The sequence below is a fragment of the Strix aluco genome, chromosome 2, assembly GCF_031877795.1.
Source record: "Strix aluco isolate bStrAlu1 chromosome 2, bStrAlu1.hap1, whole genome shotgun sequence".
NCBI classification, from domain to species: domain Eukaryota; kingdom Metazoa; phylum Chordata; class Aves; order Strigiformes; family Strigidae; genus Strix; species Strix aluco.
The window spans coordinates 62652007-62676929 of NC_133932.1; the positions used below are offsets into that span (position 1 = coordinate 62652007).

General features: G+C 39.4%; 1 protein-coding gene across 9 annotated transcripts in view; it reads right to left on the minus strand.

The window, feature by feature from the left end:
- The window catches only part of LOC141919421 (cohesin subunit SA-2-like), a 64128-nt gene that overhangs the window by 5751 nt on the left and 33454 nt on the right, over positions 1–24923 (minus strand). For 7 of the 9 annotated variants that reach the window (XM_074814958.1, XM_074814955.1, XM_074814957.1 and 4 more), the window contains 16 exons: positions 20531–20638; positions 18458–18566; positions 17486–17603; positions 16476–16579; positions 15940–16032; positions 15765–15854; positions 14551–14754; positions 12969–13045; positions 11916–12003; positions 10791–10868; positions 8717–8809; positions 7835–8003; positions 5817–5968; positions 4873–4974; positions 3393–3547; positions 3173–3301 (listed from right to left, as the gene is read on the minus strand). In XM_074814958.1, coding sequence (XP_074671059.1) covers positions 3173–3301; positions 3393–3547; positions 4873–4974; positions 5817–5968; positions 7835–8003; positions 8717–8809; positions 10791–10868; positions 11916–12003; positions 12969–13045; positions 14551–14754; positions 15765–15854; positions 15940–16032; positions 16476–16579; positions 17486–17603; positions 18458–18566; positions 20531–20638 — 1869 coding nt within the window. Of the gene's footprint in view, positions 1–1010; positions 2361–3172; positions 3302–3392; positions 3548–4872; positions 4975–5816; positions 5969–7834; positions 8004–8716; positions 8810–10790; positions 10869–11915; positions 12004–12968; positions 13046–14550; positions 14755–15764; positions 15855–15939; positions 16033–16475; positions 16580–17485; positions 17604–18457; positions 18567–20530; positions 20639–24923 lie in introns of those variants that run through there. The other 2 variants (XR_012621978.1, XM_074814963.1) reach the window with 2 other exon arrangements.

Sequence of the window (24923 nt, forward strand, 5' to 3'; positions counted from 1 at the left end):
CATTGGGCCACCCTGAATCCCAGGTGAAGCTATGACCTTTTCTAGAGCAGAGGTCACCTTCAAACATTCTTTTTGAAAAACAGGACATTTCTAACAAAGTCTTTCTGGCCCATTTCTACTTCCTAACAATAAGAAAAGAAAACCAAAGTCTGACTCAGGATTAGAAACTGGATATTCACTACATTTCAGCTACAGCTCATCACTTTAAAATCAAGCCCAGTGTTGTTAAAACAGACCCCACCAGAAGTGACAGTTTTAACACCAGCCTGTACAGTGTATTATTCTTTCTTTGATTAGGAGTGTGGCCTGGAAAATATCAGACATTTCATTTGCTTTGCAAAACAAGAAAACCAGTGCTGGGAGGAGGTTAGGGTAAGCACCAACACCGAAACAATTAGAGTCCTAGACTCCAGGGATCAAGAAACCCTGGTAATGGAATTTGTTGGTTTCAAACAAGCATGGATTGTAACTACTGTTTTAGAGTCTAATCCAGCTGCTGTCAATGTCAATGGAAAGACTCCTACTGATTCAGGAATCAGGCCCTTCACGCTGCTTGTTATTCAATAATTCATTTCTTGTGTGCATTTTGTGGCACAGAGCAATTGACAAGTCAGATATTTTACTGCTACAGCCTGGGCAATTACAGGGGAGGAGGTTAAAATTCATATACTTTGATGGTGTTGAAATATACTCCTTTCTAACAAATGTCCATATTCTGTATCTCATCTGTTACAGGTACATTCACATATGTTAACATACAGACCTGGACATCAATCCTATGATTAATAATAAAAATGAAAATAACCAGATGTTTATTTCTAAAAGTTCATGTTGACCTAAAACATTCCATCCAGTAATTTATGATGGAGCTAAACCTAAATATTTCTAAGAGGAAATATAATCTCCAGCCCCTGCAAGGCATTTTAGGTCTCCCAGAATAGAAACTGTTACTCTAGAAACATAGTCTGAATGCAGTTGTGGATAAAATTGCAATTTCCCCCCTTGTGAATTTTATCGTTTCCCATTTGTTCCCAGCAGCAGTGGGAAGGTCCAAAGCAGTAAGAACTGAAGTCAAAGTGCATTCCCTGCTAGGTTCTGTATTTCCCACAAAAGTTTTCAATGAATAAATAAATGAATTAACAATGAATGTATTAGGTACATCCAGGAATATACTTCAGGAATATATCCCTCTGGTCAAGAAGTTAAATACAGCACTAGGAAAAAAATTATCAGGATTTAGCTTTAAATCTGCCCACATCAATGATGAAATATTTTCCTTTTGTTTAATTAAAAATTACTCCTTGGAGGCAAATGAAATCACAAAGTTTTTCAAGGATGGATTAAGAGAAATTTACTTATTGCACAAGTGTCACCACACAGATAGTAACAGCTTTTCAAAATCCAGACAACATGGACAGAGTTGTACAGAAACTGTAGAAAACAAGGGCTGGAGCACCTGCCCTAGGAGGACAGGCTGAGAGAGTTGGGGTTGTTCAGCCTGGAGAAGAGAAGGCTCTGGGGAGACCTTATAGGGGCCCTCCAGTATTTACCGGGCCAACAGGAAAGGTGGTGAGGGACTCTTTATCAGGGACTGTAGGGTTGATAGGACGAGGGGTAATGGTTTTAAACTGAAAGAGGGTAGATTCAGATCAGATATAAGGCAGAAATTCTTTACTGTGAGGGTGGTGAGACACTGGAACAGGTTGCCCAGAGAAGCTGTGGATGCCCCCTCCCTGGAAGTGTTCAAGGCCAGGTTGGACGGGGCTTTGAGCAACCTGATCTAGTGGAAAGTGTCCCTGTCCATGGGATGATATTTAAGGTCCCTTCCAACCCAAACCATTCTGTGATTCTATGAAAATCAAGCCTAGTCTTAGATCTCAAAGATTCTCTCCAAGAAAAATGCAAGAATAGAAAGAGAAGTTATCACTACCCATAGATTATCTCCTTTAGATTTACCAGGGCTTGTAATCAGTATACATCAAACATTTTTCTTCTGTATTTTGCATTTTGGGTTTGAATTCCTTTTTTAAAAATACATTGTCTGGGTAGCTGGCAATAGTTAATAGTGTTTGTCATGTACCACTCTTGACCCTTGTTATACAAAAACTGGTTGATGATCCCCATGGAAGTTAACTTTCAATCTAAGACAAAGTAATACAGGAACAAACAAATTACACAGGACTCAGCAAGATGTGATGGTTGAGGTTTTCTTCCATTTCTGCTGACTTCTTCTCCAAAGTGGAACTTTGCTTGTCAAGCACTGGAGTGATTTGCTCAGAAATTCAAAAAGGCAGATGTGTCTTAGTGTTTCATCTTACATTCCCATGTCTTCAAATATGCTCTCAGGAAAATGGAAATACCTGTTATATATTTTGCAAAAGTTTTTACAGTTATCTGTAAATAAGAGACTGAACTGCAGAGATCCAGATCCAAAATAAGCAGCACTGACTAGGAAAGTAATGACAAAGGTCAGATAGAAGGAAGAACATTACTTCCTTCTCAAAAATTACTGGGGTTGAGGCAGGTGAAGAAGGGAACAAGAGACATAATCATATGTCTCTCTATTCAGATGCACAATGCCCATGATCCCAAAATAAGGCTAGCATTCTTATATTATTAAATGTAAATATTTAAACCACTGTAAAATATGGGCCCAACTGGATCTGGGCATATTCCCCTGTAAATAGGAAATCCTTGAACTTAAATATCCACATTATTAATAGTGTCATGTATATTTCTATTCCAAATGTAGAGTCCTGAAGCTGTGGAATTAGATCATTACAAAATAATGATCCAGGCACTATCTCTTCCTCCATCTTTTCTGCTTTACTTTTCTGTTCAGAAAAACATTCCTGTCACTCCACTAGCCAGTCAAGTTGCAAATCTCTTCCACCAAATTAACACTGTCCTTCCTTTAAAAGAATTGCCATTATGTGGCCACAACTATGTCTAAAAAAGATCTAGAATGCATATTGGACATACAATCTGAAATAACTACTCCTACAAAATTCAACAAGTGTCTCTCAAACTCACAGCCTCAGGGCCAGATTGATTTCAAAGGTTCTCTGAAAAGCCCTTCAGCAACTTCTGCAACACTGAAGGGCAAGTGTCCCATGTACAGGGATACACAAATCACAAAATGTGTATGACAGTGTACAAGAATTTAACTTACACGAGTCTTTTGTCTGGCTTTAGCAGCTTGTTGGAAAATTCAATGATGATTAACAGAAAGCTCAAGTTAGGAGGCAAGCACCTTCCATCTACTCCAGTAGCTCCTTGAAAAGCAAATTCAATCCCTTCCCTATGGGAAGAAAAAAAAAAGAAGAGAGTAATAAAACAGACAACTATCAAAAGCAATGACCATGGACAAAGTAATGTTACGTGGCACATACTTGTGTATCATGGCTACAGATTCTCTAGATTTCACTTGGTCCCAGCCAAACGTTAGTGAAAAGCGACGAGCAAGTTCTTTCATATTTGTGAAGGAAGCAGAGGACAAGTCCACACCACTACTGCTATCTTGGCGTTCTGCACATGTCTGAAACAGCTGCAAAAGAAGCCTCAAATAAGCAACCATATGTAATCCTACAGGCAAGCAGAGCACCAGGACACAGACAGACGCACAACAAGCACCAGTTAGCTTACACTGACAGAAGCCGTGTTTCAGAAGTCGTGTTTTGTAAGTCATGTTTCAGAAGCACACAACTGGAACAACGACACAGAAATGGCACAAAGGACACTTGTGCTTAACAGATAGGCACAAATCAACAAATAAAAATCAAAAATTATGTGCATAAACAGAGAACTAATCCCTGAAGATGATGGCTCCACTGATCCCACCTCCTGTGGGGACTTCTGAATCAAGACCCAGAGGCCTAATTTGCCTGAGAGGCTTTCAGAATATCAGAATGCAGATATAAAGCAGCAAGTTTGGCAGCAGTGTAGTCCAATTTCTGAGAGTGAGACTGAGTCAAAAGCATGTCTCTAGCCCCCCCAGTTAACTATGCTTTGGGGCTTTTTCCTAACAGAACATGAAGGTAGTTTGTTCTCTTAAACCTGTGACCGTCAAGGTCAAGCAAAGGCCAAAAAGGGCCTGTTGTCTATGTGATACCTAAACACAAAGTCCTGACTATGTCAGCAGAACATATGTAGCCAAATGCAGCTTAGCCTCATCTGAGCTCAGATTTCAGGGGCTAGTTCACAGATCTAAGCCCCTGGCAATGTGTGTGAAATAAGCAAAGCTCATGTATCAGTACCCCCGGGACGAGTCTGCTCTCTGACTTACAGCACAACTCTAAGCTAGAAGCAGCTCTGGTCATGGGCAGAGCTGGCAAAAGCAGCTGCTAAAACAGCTAACTGGCCTCATCAGTCAGCAGCTGCAAGCCCCAGCAACTAAGACCCTTCAGAAGATCTGTGACCCACTTTCTTCCAGAAAAAAATACTAAAAATACTAAGGATTAGAGCTGGCCAGCCACAAACACATTTGTGGTTCCTCAAATTCAACAGAAATTGAGGTAGTCTGTAAAATACAGAATATCCTTAACCTTTGTTAAGGTTAGGAGACATCTACTGTGTCCCAAAAAACACTCCATAATCTCACATCAGTCCTAACACACTACGCATTTGAAGATTAAAAACAAAACAAAAAAACCATGCACAAAATTGCATTTTAAAACAGATATAATGATTTGAAAGGAGTTTTAATTATGACATGCAAAAACAGCATACACATAGAAAGTACAGGCAAGCAAACGATTTCTTCCACTATATTTTTTAATGAATTTGAATAATTATGGCAAGGTAGGTAAAAACTCCAATATGAATACAGCTGTCACAAGAGCCCCTAGCCCCTTGTTTTAATCTTAACCTTACCTGCTGCAGACAGAGAATCAGTGTCTTGGCACTCTGAATTTTGTTATTGTGCCTCGTCTTGCTTAACGTTTCTTTAATTATGTCTCCAAAATAATTGTAGGTCTATTAACAGCAAGAAAACATATGAGAATTATCATTCCCCTTCTTTAGCACTGGGAGTACACAAAACACCTGACTGTGTTCATGTGACGCAAGAAGTTCATAAAACACTCCTAATATCAGAACATCCAAGCTAAAAGATGAAAATTGGACTTTTTATATTATTTCAAATGTAAAGCAATGGCATGCTCCTTTAAGAATAACATGAGGATTACAGTTATACTGAAATCGTTAAGTATTTATTATAACAAAAGAACAAAGCCTTTGCAGGAGCGAAATAGAGAGTTTTCTGTATTCAACCAGGCCTCGGGCCCAGTGAAGTAAAGAACAAGATCCGTATCCAGGTATTTCCAAAGTCTGTTAGTTGCTCAAGGAAACTACCCGCTCTGTGCTGTCCGCAGCCCTCCTCAAACCCACTTCAGAGTGGCTGAAGCTCTGCCAGTTGTCTAAACACTGGGACTCATGAAATCTCTGCCATCTGCGTATGGACTCTGTGAGCTGTATGAAGTAAGCTGACTGCTTCAGTGTGAGAATCTCTATAGTTAAAACACTCTCCCAGCCATAAACTGCTTTTCTGAAATGGCCTCTCTGTTGAAGCTGAGGAGCAGATGTTCGGACAGACATACCCTCTACTCAATTTTCTGTTACTTTGTTTGCAGTGAGGTACCTTTGCAGAACAAAGAGGAGAGATTTGTCCCACTTTTGCTTGATTTTATAGCCTTTTTGTGATTATACAAGGATTCTGAGCCATAAGACTATTAACCCCACATCTTTCACAAACACTGGAGTGACTTTCAAAAACTAAAATGCACTGATAGGCAAAGCAACCTTATCTAAAACATTACCTTCACATAATACTTATAGATCTCAGCAGCCGCAGTCATCTCTATCACGTTATACACTATTAACTTGCAATATGCTGCAAGAAGACTCCGCTTTCTGTGCAAGTCGTCAAGTTTGCAACTTTCATCCTTTCTCTCCTCCTCTTCTGTCAGGTCTAGGGAAACAGAAGCATTGAAGCTTTGTTCTACTATTTTATTCAAGATATCTCAATTTTAATGACCAGCTTTCATCCAAATAGCACAGACTCAGCTGTTAAGTCAACATGCTAAGCAACAGATGCTAGTGCTCATTCCTGTGTATATCAGAAAACGCAGGGTTATTTCCATTTCAAAACTTGCAGCTGATGACAGTAAAAATGATTTTTTTCCACAGTCTCTTACTCTGATCTTCATAGGGCTTTCACATGTCTACCACTCAGAATCTCCTTGTACAACACTGCTCACAGCTACAGAACAGAACCAAACAGAGGGCGGAATAAAAGGCATGAACACACCAAATGGAAGAGACCAGACAAATTGCAACCACTTTTTTTTTTCCTAGAATAACACAGGTTCTAGAAAACCAGCACATAACTCATCAGAAACTCTACAAAAGCTGCCATACACAGTCAACAAGAGAAATGTTGAGATGAAACTCTCCAAGTAGTTATCAACATATCATATCATTAAAATATTCATATCATTAAAAACATATTAAGTCTCTGGAACATGGGTTAGTTTCTAGCTGGATAACTTGTGGAAAACAAATACTCTTGAAGTCTTCCAACGCAGCTACAAAGGTGCTTGGGGAGAGCTTCGTGCAGCGGAAGAGCCAAAATACACTCTTTCCTGCTGCAAATGTAATCTATCAACTGCCAAAAAGACTCAGTCTTTGACCTACAATTTTGATGTGGACTGTTTCTGCTTCTAGCATGACTGTGGGCCTGGAAACAAACATAAGGCAAGTAACTGATCAGAAGTATCTGCGAATTAGAGTTAAAACTAAAATGGAGCAGCTACCAGCTATTCACTCAGACAAGCACACCCATAGCATGACAAAATCACTCATTCATGAAAGAATCTGCAACGGGATGACAGGAATCCTTTGTTGGGAGGATTGAAAGCATCATACCAAATAGGTCTGAAGCAGACCTCAGGCCACCTAACCCAGAACAGAATCAATTTTATCAGTTTCAGATACATAACATGCAATCTGAAACATAACCTGCTTCAAAAAATCCCATGACTAGGACACTACAACCTACTTGAGCAATCTTTTCTATTGTATCTCTACCTTTACCAACAAGAATTCTCTTCTACTATCTCCCTGTTGCAATTTAGGCCCATCACTTCTTGCACATACACACTGTGACCTTAAGAAGTGTGGTGCCCAAAACTGAACACAAGTCCATCTGAACAGCTTGAAGGGCAAGCTTTCCACAGTAATCTAGAACAATGTTTGTTTTTTCAAAGCACAAGACTTTAACTGCACCTCAAAACCACAACAAACTAACAATCTATTTTCAAAACACTCCCAAAAGAAACCAGCCTTCACAGTAACAGCTTCAATATGGCATCTGAATGTGTTTGAAAAAGGCACTAGAGCAACAAGTACTACTTCCCACTAAATCTGCCCCACACCCCCCAAATCAAAATCTACTAGTCCTTTTCTCTGATGGCTTAGAAGTGTCCATGCATTGACAGAGTCACACTATAACACTGCAAGGCCTTCCTCTAACATCATCTGTACCACCAAAGTCAGTCTACCAAATACTTTCACGTTCTCATCCATCCATGCATTATATCAGCCCTTTTCACCCCACAAGTAAATTGGCAGCTATTTCCTGTGGTTGATCCACAGTGAATACAGATCAGTGAATAACAGGTCAGCCACTTTGTTTGTAAAGGGGCCCAACCAAAAAAACAAAGAAGAAAAAAAACAACAAAAAAGAAGACCAGCCCCTTTTCCTGATACATTCAGTGCAGATGACAAATAACAGTAAAAGTGGTAGACTGTTTCTCCAGTGATGAAGATGTCTAACCTTTGCTTTCATCTTCCTCCTCCATGAAAACATGTTCCTGGATAAACAAAAGCAGTTTTTCCTGAAGTGATGTGCTAGGAGGATAATCTAGAAGTCCAACTGCTTCTTTGCTATTATTTGAATCCTGATGACTCAAAATCAGCAACCAGTCACAGAGTATCACGAAGGTCTGTATCAAGCAAACAAAGCCAAAGAAGGATTTAGAGACCATGTTACTTTTCATGCCAGTTCCACCTTGTGTCTCCATCAAACACCACAAGTCACAATCTACCTTCTATCCCATTTCTTCTTTGCAAGCTAAAGATTTCTGTTTGTCCCAAGGTGTGGTAAAATGCCATACCTAAGCCCTTCCAGAACTTGTACCTTAGGATACAGTATATGCAAGTATCATGCATGAACACCACCTAAAGGTTTTCAAACTTCCACTGGAAGGAAGTAGAGGTCCGTTATGCTAGAATATCTCTCTTTTAATGCGTGAATCACTAGGCAATTTCGCCATTTTTTAAAAATTTTTAAGTAATATTCATAGCAAAGCATTAATAAAGCAATGATAGCAACCAGCACACTGGTCAGTCTAATCAGAAAACACAATGATTATCAACTGGCAAATTGAGTCATTCAGATTCAGGCCTTGATTCTGCAGATGGACACATGCAGACATGCTTGATTAAAGCACTAACTGTTGTAGCATTTTAACAGACATTAACTTTAATCTTTCTTTAAAATAAATAGTTGAAGATCATTTTTTTAAAGAGTTGTTTGTCTGCTGAGAGACAAAAATTAGCAAAAATCTATATGGGAAACACTAGTATGAAAAGAAGGGCAGGCATTTAAAAGGAGGACTGAGCACGAATGCCAGTTAAGTGATAGAGAAACACAAACCTTTTCTCTTACATCTTTTTCCTTATGTTGGAGGAAGGACATGCAAATCTGACTGAAACGTCTCAGCTCTCTTCTTAGTGCAAAAAGAGTCTCCTAAAAACATATTTAGGAAAAGTGACAGGACAAATATGTTAGGGACTATAATCCAATAGAGAATTACAGAACAAACAACAGTTTCATCTTTCTTCCACTGATATTATTAATTTAAGATAGCACAGCTGATGACATTATGAAAGAAGCTGACATCTCACAGTAGCAACAGCTTACTAGAATGAACAACTTTAAAACCATGTCTTGTTTTCAGGCACGGTATCTGGGATAGAAAGGTCAATCCATAAAAAATATATACTTCGCCCCCAATTCTGGTGCAGAAATGTGACAAATACTAGGACATGTGCATCTAGTGGAAGGAGTCCCCTGCCCAGGGGGGTTGGAACTAGATGATCTTTAAGGTCCCTTCCAACCCAAACCATTCTGTAATTCTATGATACGATTCCATGATCTGTCACACTTGCTGAGACTAGTGGTATTCAGCAAGTCACAAACTCTTTGTTTCTCCACCTGTAGGATGGGCAGCTCTAATAACATGTATTCCCTTATTCACTCCAGCTTATCCTTATAAAGCAGTGATAATGATTTCCGCTTTAGAGATGGAAGTAGAGTCATTAAAAACTCTGGTCCTTCCCACCTAATTTTCAAGGTGAATTGCCTTCTGGAGTTGCTCTTCTCTCTCCCTCTATCGACTACAGAGGGAACGCAGTTTAACTACACTGCTAACTTTGGCACTCAGACACTTAAACACCTCTATTTGTTAAGATGAATCCAGCAAGAGAGACTATTTGATTTGCCCACAGCCACATAAAAGACTTTCTGATCCTTCACCAGGTCCCAGCTGTTGCACTGCACGGAGCTTTCAGCAGTCAATAGAAGAGAAATGCCCTTGCAGGAGGGCTGGATTTCATGCTATGCAACTGTATAAGAAAGGGGATCCATCCCAGGGCATGCTGAGAAGAAGCAGAAGGGAAGGCAAAACATTGCCTTAACACTACTGGAGGAGGGGGGGGGGGGTGGGGAAGGAACAGTCCTAGAGCTGCTATCCAGGAAATGTTCTTTTTTGCTCTTGGAACTTCTTTCTTTGCCAACATCCAGATTTGGCCCTGCAGAGTGGGCCGTAACATTGTGCTTCCAATCAAAATCTCCTCCCATATGAAAGGCCAAATTAAAAAATGTGCTGCCCCATTATCAGTCAAGCTAACCATGTCTGGACTGAAAGGCAGAACATATTAGAGCAGTGAGAGATGCGGACATCCACACAGGAATGGAACGGGACGGGAATAGATAGTGAATCAGTCACCAAACGGGTAATCTCCCAGCTAGCATTTCTCACACAAAACAAATGTCCATGTCAGTGTCCTCTTGTGTACACATGGGAGCACCAGGGGAAGGGGACAGAATGACAGAAGCAGCAGTACTCAGTGTGGTCAGAAATCACCATAGGAGGAGCTGCACATTCACACGTGAACCAAAGCATAAAAGCGTTTTCCTCTCTGGTGTCTTAACTAGACTGTCTTCTGAAACACCTAGAGCTTGGCACTTTATAAAACCAATTATATAGTCAGCTGATGACAGAATTATCACTTTCCCCAGACTTTCTGCCAGAAATATATAAGTAAAACAAGAAAATAAAAACAAAACAAAGCAACAGAACTTCTTGAAGTTTTCACTGAATATTCTTTGTTGCTTAAAACAAGAAAACAACAAACTGTTTCGCAGTGGAACAAGTTCCTTATCTCCATCAAGCCCCAGGAATTCGATGCACATGTTTTGCGGTAAAAATAGAGGTGAACCATTGTTCACTTATTCTCTTGCAGACTGAAGAAGCATAAACACTTTTTTTAAAAAAAGAGGGAAAGACAGAGAGAAAATGCCTCAACTCAATCTGGTTTCCTCAAGAAAAAGCACAAATTATCTTCTTAGAAAGCTTGTTTTTCTTCTGGCAATCTGAGAACAGAAAAGCAACTTAGAACTTCTAGAAGCACAATTCTGAGTTTCAAAATTGCATGGAGTTGCCAACCTTGGGAGGATTTTCCAAAACTGCAGCTAGTTGCCACAGGAGAGAAAAATACGTGCACTGGAGAGCTGGCAGGATCATCTGCAAATAAAAACACGTCCTTTATTTACATGAAAGGCTCAAGAGCAAAAAGCTTAGGACTAAATGAAGCATCCAAGCCTGACATTCTGCATACTGCTTGCATGAGCATTTCTGCACTGTGAAGTATTTAGACCCTCAAAATAAACTTAATAGATTTACATACAAGCAAATGTTGCCTCCTGAGAAACTTCATTACTAAGGTGCTGCTTCTGCAAAACTCTGATGTCCTGACGAGTTCAGTGGAAAAATAACCAGGTACTAAAAAGGGTGTTCACAGAGGCTAACTTTAGCTTGGCTTCTCCATATTTCTCTGCAGTCTCTGGTGAAAGGCAGACTCCTCCAGAGGGCAATTCAGAGCAGAAGCCAAACCTTGGTGCTCCAATGCTCCATTTAAAGGAGTCCACCTCTACCCACTGGCTGCAGGCTCTCTCTAGTCAACTGAATTTCACCCCTTCCCAAATAACCTCAAGTTCTCTCCTGAAAACAGGGGCTGATTAACATTCATTACAGCTAGAGTACTTCACCTTGTAATCACAAGATATACACCTCCATCTTGGCACAGCCAATGTTGGAGTTGAAGTAACCAAACAACCAAAAGGATGCAGATGAGACAACAGGTAATTAATTACCTGGTTTTGGGTACAAACCATCTTCACCAAGAGTCAATCTGCAAGCAACAGGTCCAAAGAATTCCAATTTCTGGTTACATGCAATCTATAAGGGGCTCCTCACAGTCCCAACAATTTCATATGTACTGAGAGCAAGACTGTGCAATCAACGGGAAGTACTAAGCATGACAAAGGATCAATCTAGATGTCAGATGATTATCATAGTTTTGGACAATCTCCAAAGTAAATGAATCTATGGCATGAATTTACCAATTCCAATAACGTTATATCAAAGGCAGCCTCAGTCTCCCAGATTGAGAAACAGAAACAGTATCTTCCTGCCTCACAGGACACTGATATATAAGATTATTTAACATTTCCTAATTTTCCTGCTTTCAACAAGAAAAACCTCTTTCAATGTTAAATATTAACAGCTCACCAGAACAGGCAAACTCCCATGTTCTATTTCAAACACCAGCAACCTTAAAGTCTTTTCATACAGATTCCACTTGGTGAGATCATGGGCACTGCAATTGAAAAAGAAACAATAATGGTACACTAAGTGAGAAATGAAAGCTCACCTGACCAAACAAGTTAAATGTGTCCTATTTTTGCCTTCATCTGATGTAGAGGACTAACATTAAACAACTAATTTTTAATTGTAAGAGGGAGGGAAATGAAATTGAGTTTTTCGTGATCTAATGCTGCAACCTTTAGTCCATGGCTTTATAGTCTGCATTACTACCACAAACCTGCAGTGTTGTGAGGAGAGGAAAAAGAAACTTGAGCTCTGTACCTTTTCCTATACTCTACCCACACTAAGTGCCCAAAAAGGTCTAAAGAACAACTTCCCCATCCTGCTTTAAAAGACTGTTTCTAATACTCGAGTGTTCGCACCTGAACCTTAGATTTCTCTTTGCAAAAACAGAGCAGCCCTAGCATGCAGAATAGGTAAAAGACATATTGAGAAGAAGGCCCAATTCCCTCACCCTCTACTATCTTGCATGATAATTTACTTGGTGAACAATCCCTGGAGATCCAAGCTTTTGAGAAATCCATCTTTTAACAAAGATCAAATAAACTAAAACAAACAAAGCAGATTACATCTGCTGGAAAAGAGACTGCATTTGCTATACCCTCTTCAGACTGACTACCTGTGTTGACAGTAAAGCAGTGCAAAAGCATCCAGATAGGCGGGAGGCTCCACAGAGAGGATCTCTGTGTTCACTCTGACATCCCAACTCTGTAGCCCACACTTCTCAGTCACATTAGGGCTGATGCTCCAATCTCAATAACAAGTCCAAAAAGAATTCCATATCCAAGAGTACAGTTAAGAAGAAACTAAACCTTGCAGCACTCTCACATGGGATCATTTTCATTCTCTTATGAAAAATCTCATTGAACTCAATGAACAAGAGCAATTCTCACTTTGCACCTGTTAGGTCAACACTTAGGTATATGGGAAAGTAAATTGTGTAAATAAACATCTCACTTATGAAAAGCTGCTACTCTTCTCAAAGCAGAATGCATCTGGGAAATTTCTCCTGCATCTGTACAAAATTCTTCTTCCTAAATTACGAAAGTTTGGAAAAGAGAAAGGAATTAGCCAGTGTGGGGCAAGGCAACTGCTATGTTCTCTTCCCAACCAACCCAGAAGCTTGAATTACTCTCTTCCAGCCTTCCCCAGTCCCTTCACCTTTAACCATGCTACTCATGTCTTCCTCTACAGTAAAAAGAAAACAACATGTTGACTGCACAGAAGTTTTGTATAAGGAAATGTCCCTGTCATTAATTAACCCATGGCAGCCTCCCTAGACTACAGTATTGCTAACACAGAGTAAAAACTAGCAATTAGGCTAACACAGAAGTGCTAACCCTCAGACTCACAGTCCCTCACACAGTTGTTAAAGATCTCTGGAAAGCTAACTGTTCACATGGTGCTGACTCTCCTTGCTTCCAGCTGCCAGATCACATTCAAAGATAGCTAAAAATATATTAAATACTTTCCCATAGATGCAATTGCTGTAGTTTCCACGAGTATACTACGTGATTATGGGAGATGGTATATACAACCAGGAATTAGAAGGGAGGGGTTCCAGGAGAAAATCTCTTTATTTAGATATGGATCACATTATGAAGGAGTTGAAGAATCCCTGGTCTACCACTTATCTTGTTTCTCATAAGTACACATTCTCCCACATTGACACACATATCTATTTAAGACCAACAAAATAAATCCAATCTGAGGTTAGGGGATTTTTTGGCTTGACACATTTTACAATATCCCAGCGTCCAATAAAAACCTGCCAGTGTTAACTCTCATACCATGGCATGACACCTGTTCATGACGGCACAGTTGATCAGATCAGCTGCGGGCTTCTGTTGTTCAGTTCAGCCAGCAAGCTATTCATATCACCACCAGCTGTTTCTGCTTTTTAGAACTAATGAAAAACTTTGAGGGAGACTCTGTGGTTATCCTTCAAGAGGAAAGTCATCATTGCAAAGACCCCAAAGCTTTGAGGGAGACTCTGAAGTCCTTCTTCAAGGGGAAAGTCATCATTTCAATGACCCCAAAGCTATACAAACTGCATTACAGACTGGTGGGTTGGTTTTATATTCTCCTAGTACTATGTCTACAGCCAAAGTGGCAGCAAAAAGGACATCTTGTGTGCAGTCAAATATGTAGAAGTACAGAACTATACCCTTTTGGGAACAGTCTCATCACCTGTAGATCCCCAGCACCTATTAGCTGATCTTGCATATAGTATCTTTGGCACAGTAATGGAGCAACTATGGAGCTTAGGTCCAGAATATTCAGAAGACATAAAATGCCCTCTTGCTGGTGTGGACTACCTCATTTATTATTTTCCCCACTCTATTCCTGCCAAAATACATCTGCTTCATTAAAAATGTAAACAGTCAATCTTTCAGAGGCACAAACCTATCTTTGAAAGCTCTGCTCCCTTCAAGCAGAAATAGCAGGCAAAGAATAGTTTCATATCCTCCTTAATTCTTTTATCTTATTTTTTTCCCAGGGAAACAGTCTGTTTATCTCCACAATGAGTCACACTCACCTTTTGCCAGAAGCCATCTAGTAGCTGGTTAAGCTGTCCCATCAACTCATCTATCAGTTGAGTTCGGGCACGATCCACCTGGCTATAGATGGCAATTTCTTCACTGCAGAGTATATAATAAGTCCTGGAGGAAGCCTCAAGTACAGACATATCAGAGTGTTTGGCCACAATGTCTTTTAGCTCTCTCAGCAAAGCATCCAAATGCTGCAGGTGACAGAAATGGCATTTAGGTAAATTGTACAAAAATCCACTTATGCTTTAGATACATTTCACTAGGCCTATGTATCTCTATAGGTCATATAACCAACATGAAATAAATGCTAGTCTAAGTAGCAGAGGGGCAAGATTAGAGGATACAATTTCTTTTCTGGGTCTATAGCTCTTTTTCATTATTATTGTCTCTGGAGCTTCCTAAAGAATGAAGCAACTGCTTTAAGTTCTACTTTATCAATACATGTTTGGCACTACATAAAAATAAAGACAAAGATAGGGAATAAAAAATGCCTTTCCAAAGGACAGGTGTGTCTCCAAGCAATGGAAGTTGTCTCCCTCAGCAGCAGAGGATGGAGAATGTTTCAGATCATGTCACCAACTGAGGTCTTCAGTCAGTGAGAAGAGGCAACTTCTGCCATTCTGCTGACTCTCTTCCAGTTAACATTTTGTGCTGAAATTAACCTAGGAGCGTTTGCCTAACATTACCTCCTTGTAAACATCCCTGCTTAAGAATACATTAAGCTATTTCAAGGATTTCATCTATCCACTTCTGACCATGCCTCTCCCATCAGCAGATATACTATCTCCATTCTTATCTTTCAGTTACTGTCATACCCCAGCAGCTGGGAGTCAAGTCTTTAAGGAGAATGAAACCTATTCCGTAGTAAACTCCTGGGAGACACCAGCTTAGACACATGGTATAACCCACCCTCTATCCACCCAACAATGAAAAACCCAGGGCTGGGCCTACCACATGAAACCACAAATCATTGCCCACCAGGGCCACTCACAGCATATCAGAACTGACAAGCACTAAGGCTTTTCTTTGGTAGTCCCAAATCAAAAAGAAAAGCCTGAATAAGACTGCTTTCCTCAAGGTATGAGACCATTTCTTTGTATTTCAACAGTCTCCTATTTGTTCCAAGTCCCACTAAACTCTGTACGTTGTCACATAAATTTAGTACATTCCACTTGAACAGACTACGCCAATTCCTGTTCACCTTCTCTAGACGTCCCGTACTGTAAACATCTAAATCATAATACTGAGGAATCTGCAGAAGATTTGCCACTTTTTGTGCATCTGTTGAATACTGCAGAGAAAAAACAGGATATGAGCACACTGTAGGAATTTTAATGAAATATTTAATATGCATTCACAGAGCAGCTGTTAGTTACCTTTGCCAAGAGCTGAGGAAGCACCATAATAAAGTGTTCAGTAATTTTGGTACAATCTTCCAATTGTATTTTCTTCTCTTTTACTGACAGAATCTGCAGATAAAGCATTTTGTTTCAATTATAAAATCTCTTAGATTTGGGTGGAATTTTACATGTAACCCAAGGTTAACTCACATGCCTTTGTCTAAAGCATATCAAGCTAAGATAAAGATACTTTTCCATGGAGACAACCAGATGCTTTTTTATTTTTTTGTTAACCTTAAATTAGACACAAATTGCTGAACAGCTATATCTCATGAATAAAATGCTCACTATTTGTCAATAACATGCTTCAACTGGCCTTCCTCTAATGCTTATCTCCTCCAACATTCACTAGTAATAAGATCTAGAGGTCAAAAGACACTGTGTCGTTTCATAAAAATAAGCTGTTTTATTTCCTAAGATATACCTACCACAAGGAACATGCTGTCTGGCAAAGCACATAAGGCAAAGAGAATGTGATTACAGGACAATAAATAAGACTAAGATGCACTGACTTTTTTTGCTGCACCTCTGCCCACTGGAGGATGACCTTCAGCTGCTTCTCTAACCGTTGCGAGGATAATTTCAATGAGAGCACTTTCATGGGCATCACTCAGTGCTGTAAGTAAATCAGTCTCCTTTCAGCATCACACAAAAGAAAAATGAAGATGTAGCAACAGCTAATGTAAAGCCTACTCATTTATCTGAGCAACTGTGGAAGGACACTACATAAAGAAAGATGCAGTGTTGCTAAATAAACACCTAGAGAGTATTTGATTTAATTTGAAGAAAACTATTATCTACATTTACTGAACACAAAACCAATTCCTCCTCTCTTAGCTAAACTTTTTAGGGTAGTTGGGCTCCCAAAAACACAAGCAGTTTTAACGAGGCCTACTCCTACTGACTACTATCTCATTTAGGACAAACCTGCTCCTTAGAGAACCAAAATGCTTTAACTCACTGGTGTCTACAAACTTTGACTTCAATCACACAACCACCTCCAATTCTACTACAACAATTATTCACAGAATCATAGAATGGTTTGGGTTGGAAGGGACCCTTAAAGATTTATTTAAGTTCACTTTAAAATAATTCTGCAAAAAACTAACCCTCTAGAATGTCAGATGTCACTGAACTCAACACATTACTCATTTTCTTTTCAGGCATGAACAATAGCCCAACAATACTGCACTTCAATCAGTTAATACTTTTAGATTCTTATGTTTTGGACCATCAAAAAAAGTGAATGCTACATAAGCATTATGGCTTCATTATGCAATATTCTTGCAAAGTTTCTAAACTAACATTACATAAATACAGAATACTGAATAAAACAAATATGTTGATATAAATATCACATTGGCAGTGCATTTAGTTGCATCTGCTTTGTGGCCCTTGGGGACCACAATTTGGGATCAAAGGGTTCTGCAATATGGAATAGACTTAAACTAGCTGAAGGCAAAGTGCAGAAAACAGTATCAAGAAATTCATTCAGACAAAACTAAGCTCTTTGCTCACCCACCTTCTCCATCTTCTTCAGCATTTTTTAACAGAAGAGTGGTCATGCACTCCCAGTCCTTCAGGAATTTGCCTGCCCAGTCCCACAAGCTGTCTATGAGGTATGCAACATGTTTGTGTAGCTAGGGATAAAAACACAAGCTTATAGAAGCAAACACATCATTAAAAGAAATACAGCTTCATATGTTCCTCTCCCTTTTTCCAATTACAAAGCTTTGTCATTCACACAGATATTCAAACACAGTATTCCAACATATTTAGTTTGAGGCTAATCAACATTTAAATACCATGTCTTCAATCTGACACAAAGCAGGAAAGTGGGGAAAAAAAGCAGGAAAAGCAGGGAAAAAAAAGCTTTTCTTTTCTCTTTTTAGGATACCTTTCCTTTGTAATTTAAGTAATCTCTTTAAAACTAGCTTCTATATTGCTTTCATATCGCTGATCATAACAACTGAAAACCCAATCTTGGGACTAGAAATGAGTCAACATTTAAGCAACATCTGTGAAATTCTTTGCAGAAGGACTCAAAACTGCTGTGCCTGAGACACTTTGGCCAGACATAGATCTGCACCACTGCAAAACCCAAATAGTGAAGTACAGCACTTAAGCTGATAAAACTCTCAGTAAAATTAGGCAGTTCTTAATCAGCATAGAGTCATGGTACAGCAACTCATATCTGCCTGCAGAAAGACACGGACACGTAGCAAAAAACCCTCACTCAGTGGCATTAGTCCTTCAGGTTGTTTTCAGAAGTTGCTTCAGCACTGATTCTCTCCATCAGCATAGTTGTAAATTAATTTTAATACAATAGAACAGAAATGTATTAATTAAAAACTCATCCTAGAGAGTGAAAACATCCCAAACACCAAACATTTCAGAGCTCACCATCAGAAATAGTTTTCAAAAGGAAGCCAATACTTGATTTAACATGCAGCACTGGATTTAAAAGGCTTACTGCAGGGGCTGTTCTCCTCACCTCACTCTCCAGGAAAAAATGTATTAATCTTTTCAACTGGTCAGTACTCGCCCCAAACTTCCCTCCTCCTTTGGGCTGAACTTCTTCATCTCCCTCACGACTAAGCAGCCTGCCAACAGAAAAGGAAGTCAGTCCAATTCTGCCACATTCTCCTTATACTCATTTGCCAATGTAACACTAATTCTGTCAAGATCCCAAGGACTGTATTTCTCTACATGTCTACTTATTTACTCCAAATCACATTAGACTTTTTTATCAGATGAAAGGAAAAGAGATTAGATTGTTTTCCATTATGAGAGATCTGCTATCCCTGTGGATGCAGAGACTATTTCTGAAAGTTTCACAGGTACCCTGCCAGCTTTCTGGACAACAGATGCAGATTCCACAGCAATGAACATATAATGAAGTAGGCATTTGTTCATGCTTGAAAAGGGGCTTGCCTTAGGCTGAATTTAAACAACTGGGTAGCAATATTACTACCCAATCATTATTCAAGTCATGGTGTATCTTGAAACTGAAGCTTCTTAAAGAGAGCACAGTATCTTACAAGAGGCAGTTTACTCAAGTTCACAAATACAGTAGAAAAACTGTTGTTCCTCTTCTGTCTGCAGTATGAAGCACAATACGACACTTCAATTTCCATTCCCCTCTTTATCCAAAATTAGTGTGACTGTACTGCTCATGCAAAGTGCTAATCCCAAAATAAATACAGGAAGGGCATCCCCACAGATCAATATAAGGCCCAAATGGCTTGGATTTAAGAGCAGGACCACACTACTTAATGCCAGTAGAAGCTTATACTTTCAGAAGTTGCTTCTGCTGGAATAATTTATGCCAGCTAAGTAACTTGTTAATAATGCAGGTATTGAGGAGATTTCATGCAAACCAAGAAGAAGGGGAGAGGGTGCATAAGCATTTATACTAAAACTTTTAGCAGTATGACCAGGGAAAGGAGGGGGTCACTAACATCTCTATCACACTAGAATGAATATTTCTATACTTGCAGAAGTGCCAAAGAGAAGAAATGGGCAAACAACAAGAATTAGGTTTACAGGGTCAAAGTGTCTACAATGCACTGGGAAGCTGGGTAGAAAAAAAGTAAAGTTATCAAGGCAATCACTTCAATGGCAAAAAGTAGCAGTGTTCTGAGAGGAAAAACACCTGATTTATGATAGAATATTAGGACCAACACAAAAGACTGAGTAAGACTAGCAGATGTGATAGAAGACTCATCAAAACAGAAATTTATCTTCATTTGTCTTTCTGTTAGACTTGGCTCCACAAACACCAGAATGTCAGCAATTCAGTAGATAGGAAGAGACAACTAGAAGGAGATTCTGCATGTGTGGAAACACAAATCATTATTATTTCTGAATTTTTCCCCCACAAAAGTCTTGCCAAAATATTTTCATTCCTCTTTGTAAGACAAAATTATTTCTCTCAGCTGTAGAGACAGAATATTTATTTCTTCTCTTTTTAGTACGCCAACTCCATTCACTTCATGCAACCATTGTTATAAGAAGCCCATTTATAAGAGTTACTCCTGGGGAAGATAAACCCTGTACTTCATTAACCTGACAGAAAATTGGGAGGGCTTTTTAATCTGCTGCATCTCCCATTATTCAGCCTTTACAATGTATAAGGCAACTTCCAAAGGGAGAAGAGGAGGCCATTTTTGTGATTAATCACCAAAGCTATGGAAATCCAGCAGATGCCAGGTGATGAATTAGCTTGTAAGAAGCAAAGCAACAGGAAAAGAAAGTAGAAAGAAAGGAGGTATGCTCTCAACATAGCATGGCATCTGTGGATCAGTCAGTTGTTTCATGTTCTCTCTGTTAGTCTTGCAACTTTTCTCATGCCTATTGTGCCAGGGCTGTGCAGGGGAACAAATGATTACCCCCAACCAGCATTTCTCTTCTGATTCAGCAGAAGAAAGCACATCCACTACCCTCATGGTACACAATTCCAGCAGAAAAATGAATGCTTAATGTACCTCTTAAATAAATCCACCTTTATTCTGAAACAAATGAGAATACGCAAGAAGTAGGCATGCAAGCAGGCAGGCAGAGATACCTTTTATAAAGGAATTCCCCAGCTGCTACTGCAAGCGGACGGTGTGTGGTATAAACAAACTGGTATAACGTTTCACAGTCTTCAGTTGATAACACGTCCTCACAGTTCCTAGGCAAAAATAACAACGGAAGTTATAGTTCAGGTTCATCTGCAAAGAATATTACGAATGCTATGTCCAGCTTTTACTAGACCTGATTCTCCATAGCTGTGCAACTTGTTTAAACAGCAAAATTTTTGTAGGATGTATCTAAAAATGCTATCAAACAAAATTGGCAGCATTCTTTTACTCACTGTGTAGAGAGACAGAGGTCTGTGCAAGCCATGATGAATCAGGACCACTGCATGGACATGAACATTAATTCAAAGTATAATTAAGGTTGATTAGTGGTCACAGTGAAAGAGTAATAGTAATCAAATAGGAAGATGTTCACCATAGAAGATAATAAACAAGAAACCATCTTCATTTTGCAGTACAAATTATTTTTAAATTATTTATTACAGTATTTCAAAACCTATGTTCTATTACACTAGGCTTATACAGTCACATATAAAAAGAAATCAAAACACATTCATGATAGCATTCTTATGACTGTGATCTTTCTGCACAAACACACTCAAAATCACAATTTTTTTGATTCAGCCACAGATCTTGAGAATACCACATGCCAACTAGTAAGCCTAGAACACTCTGTGAGAGGTAGAAATGCTATTAATATCAACCTTTTACAAAAAAGAAACTGAAGCATCAAGGTTGAATAACCTACCAAAGGGGTACCAGAGGAGTGAAGCCCAAAGCAAGGATTACAGTTTCAAAATGACTGCTTCTTACTGCCATAGCAGCATCACTGGACTAAGCTACTTCAGAGAATGAAAGAGCAACATATGAGATCCTTACCCTTACTACAGCCAGGTAAGGGGAAAGGATTTTTATTTATTACTGCACTCGATCCTCAGGTAGTAACAGTTTAAAACCATCTACAGCAGTGGTCCAATACCTTCTCTAAAACTGAGGATTCATGCTCTTCATTTGCTGGGAGTGATGTCTTACAGAAATCAGCAGCCCCTCCTGTGCTTGCCCATTTGTCTCCAAACCCATCATATTCTTTAGCATCCTCACAAGTCATAAAGCCCCAACCTGGCTGAAAAATAATGAGCTCATATTCAGCAAGAGTATCACTGGAGTGTCCACTGCAAATATATTTTTAGCACTGTCTTAAAATTTAAAATCAGTAGGGGGAAAAAAAAAAAGACAGCACTCATTTCTCACAGCCAATAGCCTCTCATTTATAGAAGTTGATACTCCATGAATTTTAGCTTTATGATGTATTTACTCATGTATCACTTGAATTTTTCAGTTTTTCCATGGTTGCTTACAATGGTCACTGGAACAGTAAAAAGGTCTTTAAATGGAAGTGCTGACGGTATGTCTCAAGAAGTGATGGGTCAGTATCACAAGATAATGCTTGCCCTCAACCAAAAAGAAAAGCTGCTTTACATACTTCAGACAGGGTTTAGTGGCCTTTTTTAACATGCAATTCCCTTCAGTATATATTTGCAGGAATAGGACATACAGAAAGTGCTCTGAGTATATGTATATATCTTCTTAAATCAGCATAAAGGAAAATACTTATGAGACTTATTCAGCCATCTACAGAACTGGGGAAATCAAGTAAAAATGTGTTTACTGAGGTTAAACAGTAAGAAACTGAAAGAAGTAACATGGTGTGTTAGAGTATATGAATAAGCATTGGTGTGTCCTGTGAAGCCATAAATGAAGCATCAAATTTATTAAACTTCTACAGGTTTAACAAGTGAAAGCAAAACAAAGGCTGACAACAAATTCCACTTACAGAAGTAAAAATACATGATATGGCAGATCTTTATATTAAAAGGCAATGGGGAATTTATTGAAATAAATGAGCAGTCTGACAAGGTTTCTTTCATTCTTTTTAATGTCAATCTATTATTTATTTCTTTTAAAGCACTCGTTTCTCTGAAGCTGCCCTTGTCATTTTCTCTCTAAACATTTTCAAAAAACTGTGGATAGCTTGAAAAAGAAGAAATTTCTACACAAACATACCATGATCTACAGTGGGCCAACACAGAATCACAGAATGGCTAAGGATGGACAGCACCTCCAAAGATCATCTAGTCCAACCCCCCGCTCAGAGGAGGATCACCTAGTGTAGGTTGCTGAGGGTTGTGTCCAGTCAGGTTTTGAATATCTACAGAGACTCCACAACTTCTCTGGCAACCTGTTCCAGTATTGGACCATCCCCAATGTATAAAACTTTCTTCTTATGCTTAAATGGAATTTCCTCTATGAACATGCTAGTCAAATGTACACATTTTTTAGTATTTTAAATTTTTATTCCTCATATTTCAGGTTTTCTTTTCTTAGCACATTTATGGAAATTGTGAATGCAACACCTGTGTGTCTCTATTTTTAAAAAATCCCTTGCCTAAATTGTTCAGATAGCTCAAAGACCTCAGCAACATGCCTGCCATCTCTTTAGGTAGAAATTAAGGACTCTGCCTTGTCAGTACAAATGAAACTGCCTTTTCTAAGAAATTTCCTTTGCTTAGGAAAGGCCCTGGGGGTCCTGGTGGACACAAAGTTGAACATGAGCTACCAACATGCCCTTCCAGCAAAGAAAGCTAATGGTATCCTGGGCTGCATTAGGAGGAGTGTTGCCAGCAGGTGAAGGGAGGTGATCCTTCCCCTCTACTCAGCATTGGTGAGGCCACAGCTGGAGTGCTGGGTCCAGTGCTGGGCTCCCCAGTATGACAGACATGGACATACTGGAGAGAGTCCAATGAAGGGCCACAAAGATTATTAAGGGACTGGAGGAGCATCTCTCCTATGAGAGAAGGCTGGGAGAGCTGCCACTGCTCAGCCTGGAGAAGAGAAGGTTCAGGGTGATCTTACCAATGTGTGTAAGTACCTGAAGGGAGGGTCCAAAGAAGATGGAGCCAGGTTCTGTTCAGTGACAGGACCGAGACAGTGAGCACAAACAAACACAGAAGGTTCCCTCTGAACATCAGAAAGCACGTTTTTACCATGAGGGTGACAAAGCAATGTCACAGGCTGCCCAGAGAGGTTGTGGAGTCTCCATGGGTGGAAATATTCAAAAGCCATCTGAACGTACTCCTGGGCAACTGCCCTAGGTGGCCATGCTTGAGCAGGGAGGTTGGACCAGGTGACCTCCAGAGGTTCCTTCTAACTTCAGCCATTCTGTGATTCTGAAATCCCAACCTCCTTGTTTTTAACTTTGTCTTCAAAGAGCCTAGGAATTTACCCCAGTTACATTAATCTACAGCAGTGTTACTTCCTCCCTCCTCAAGACCAGAGTAGGTCAGATGCAATAGCTCTGGCCATGTATGAAGAACTCCCTAATAACACAGAAGCAAAGAAGGGAAAAACAACCCATTTTCTTTGCAGCACAGGCTGACAGACACTCATGACACCACTTGAGCACACAATTATTTTTTTTTCCTGAATGGGAGGGTATACCTGTATATACTACTACAACTTTTCACATACTGTTCAACCGCTTAATAATACAATGAAGTTTATACTCATAAATCCCACTCAAATGAGTGCTTAAGGGTTTTACTTGCCTCTGGAAGTAGCAGCACTTGACTACACCTGCTACCACTACTACCAATACCACAGTAAATGGGTACCTTTCTTCTTTACATACATAAGCCAATCATCAAACATTCAAAGAATACTTCAAATACAGCAATAATACTGCTGCAAATTTACAGCCCTCAGAATGCCAAGCAACAGATAAAGGTTAAGCCAGAAGTGCCTGCCAGTGTTTAGGTGCCTAAAAATAAACAGGCATGGCCTTCCACATACCAATGTCATGACATACCATCTTCTCTGCCCTTCACTGTGAACATGTCATGAAGAAGAAGTTGAGATATTCTAGAGGGAGATCACAGGCCCATTTTGTTCTGCATGTGGCGCCAGTCGAAAGATTTCATCTCTTGCTTTTTGTTCCATTTTACTGTATGGAAGAGACATGACTGCTGCCATTGCCTCTCTTGGTCTGTGCCATTGCTTATACCAAGGATAACCATCAAAATCATGACAGTAAAATAAAAATACACCTGATGCACTTTTCTAAGTTTTGCCACCTTATTATTTTTGTTTTTAATGGTTGTGCAGGGAAAGATCTGGTACACATTATGGGGACATTGGTAATCCAAGGTATAGCATCTCAATTTAAAAAAATATATAAATCTGTTGATTTTGAATTTTAGATTAATTAAAGTTCAATGTCCAAATCTGCAAATACATTGTAAAAATATTATCCACGCACTGAGTGCTATCAACCAAAAAATGTAATGTCTGAGTAAATTTTTTAGTAGGAAAATCAGCTAA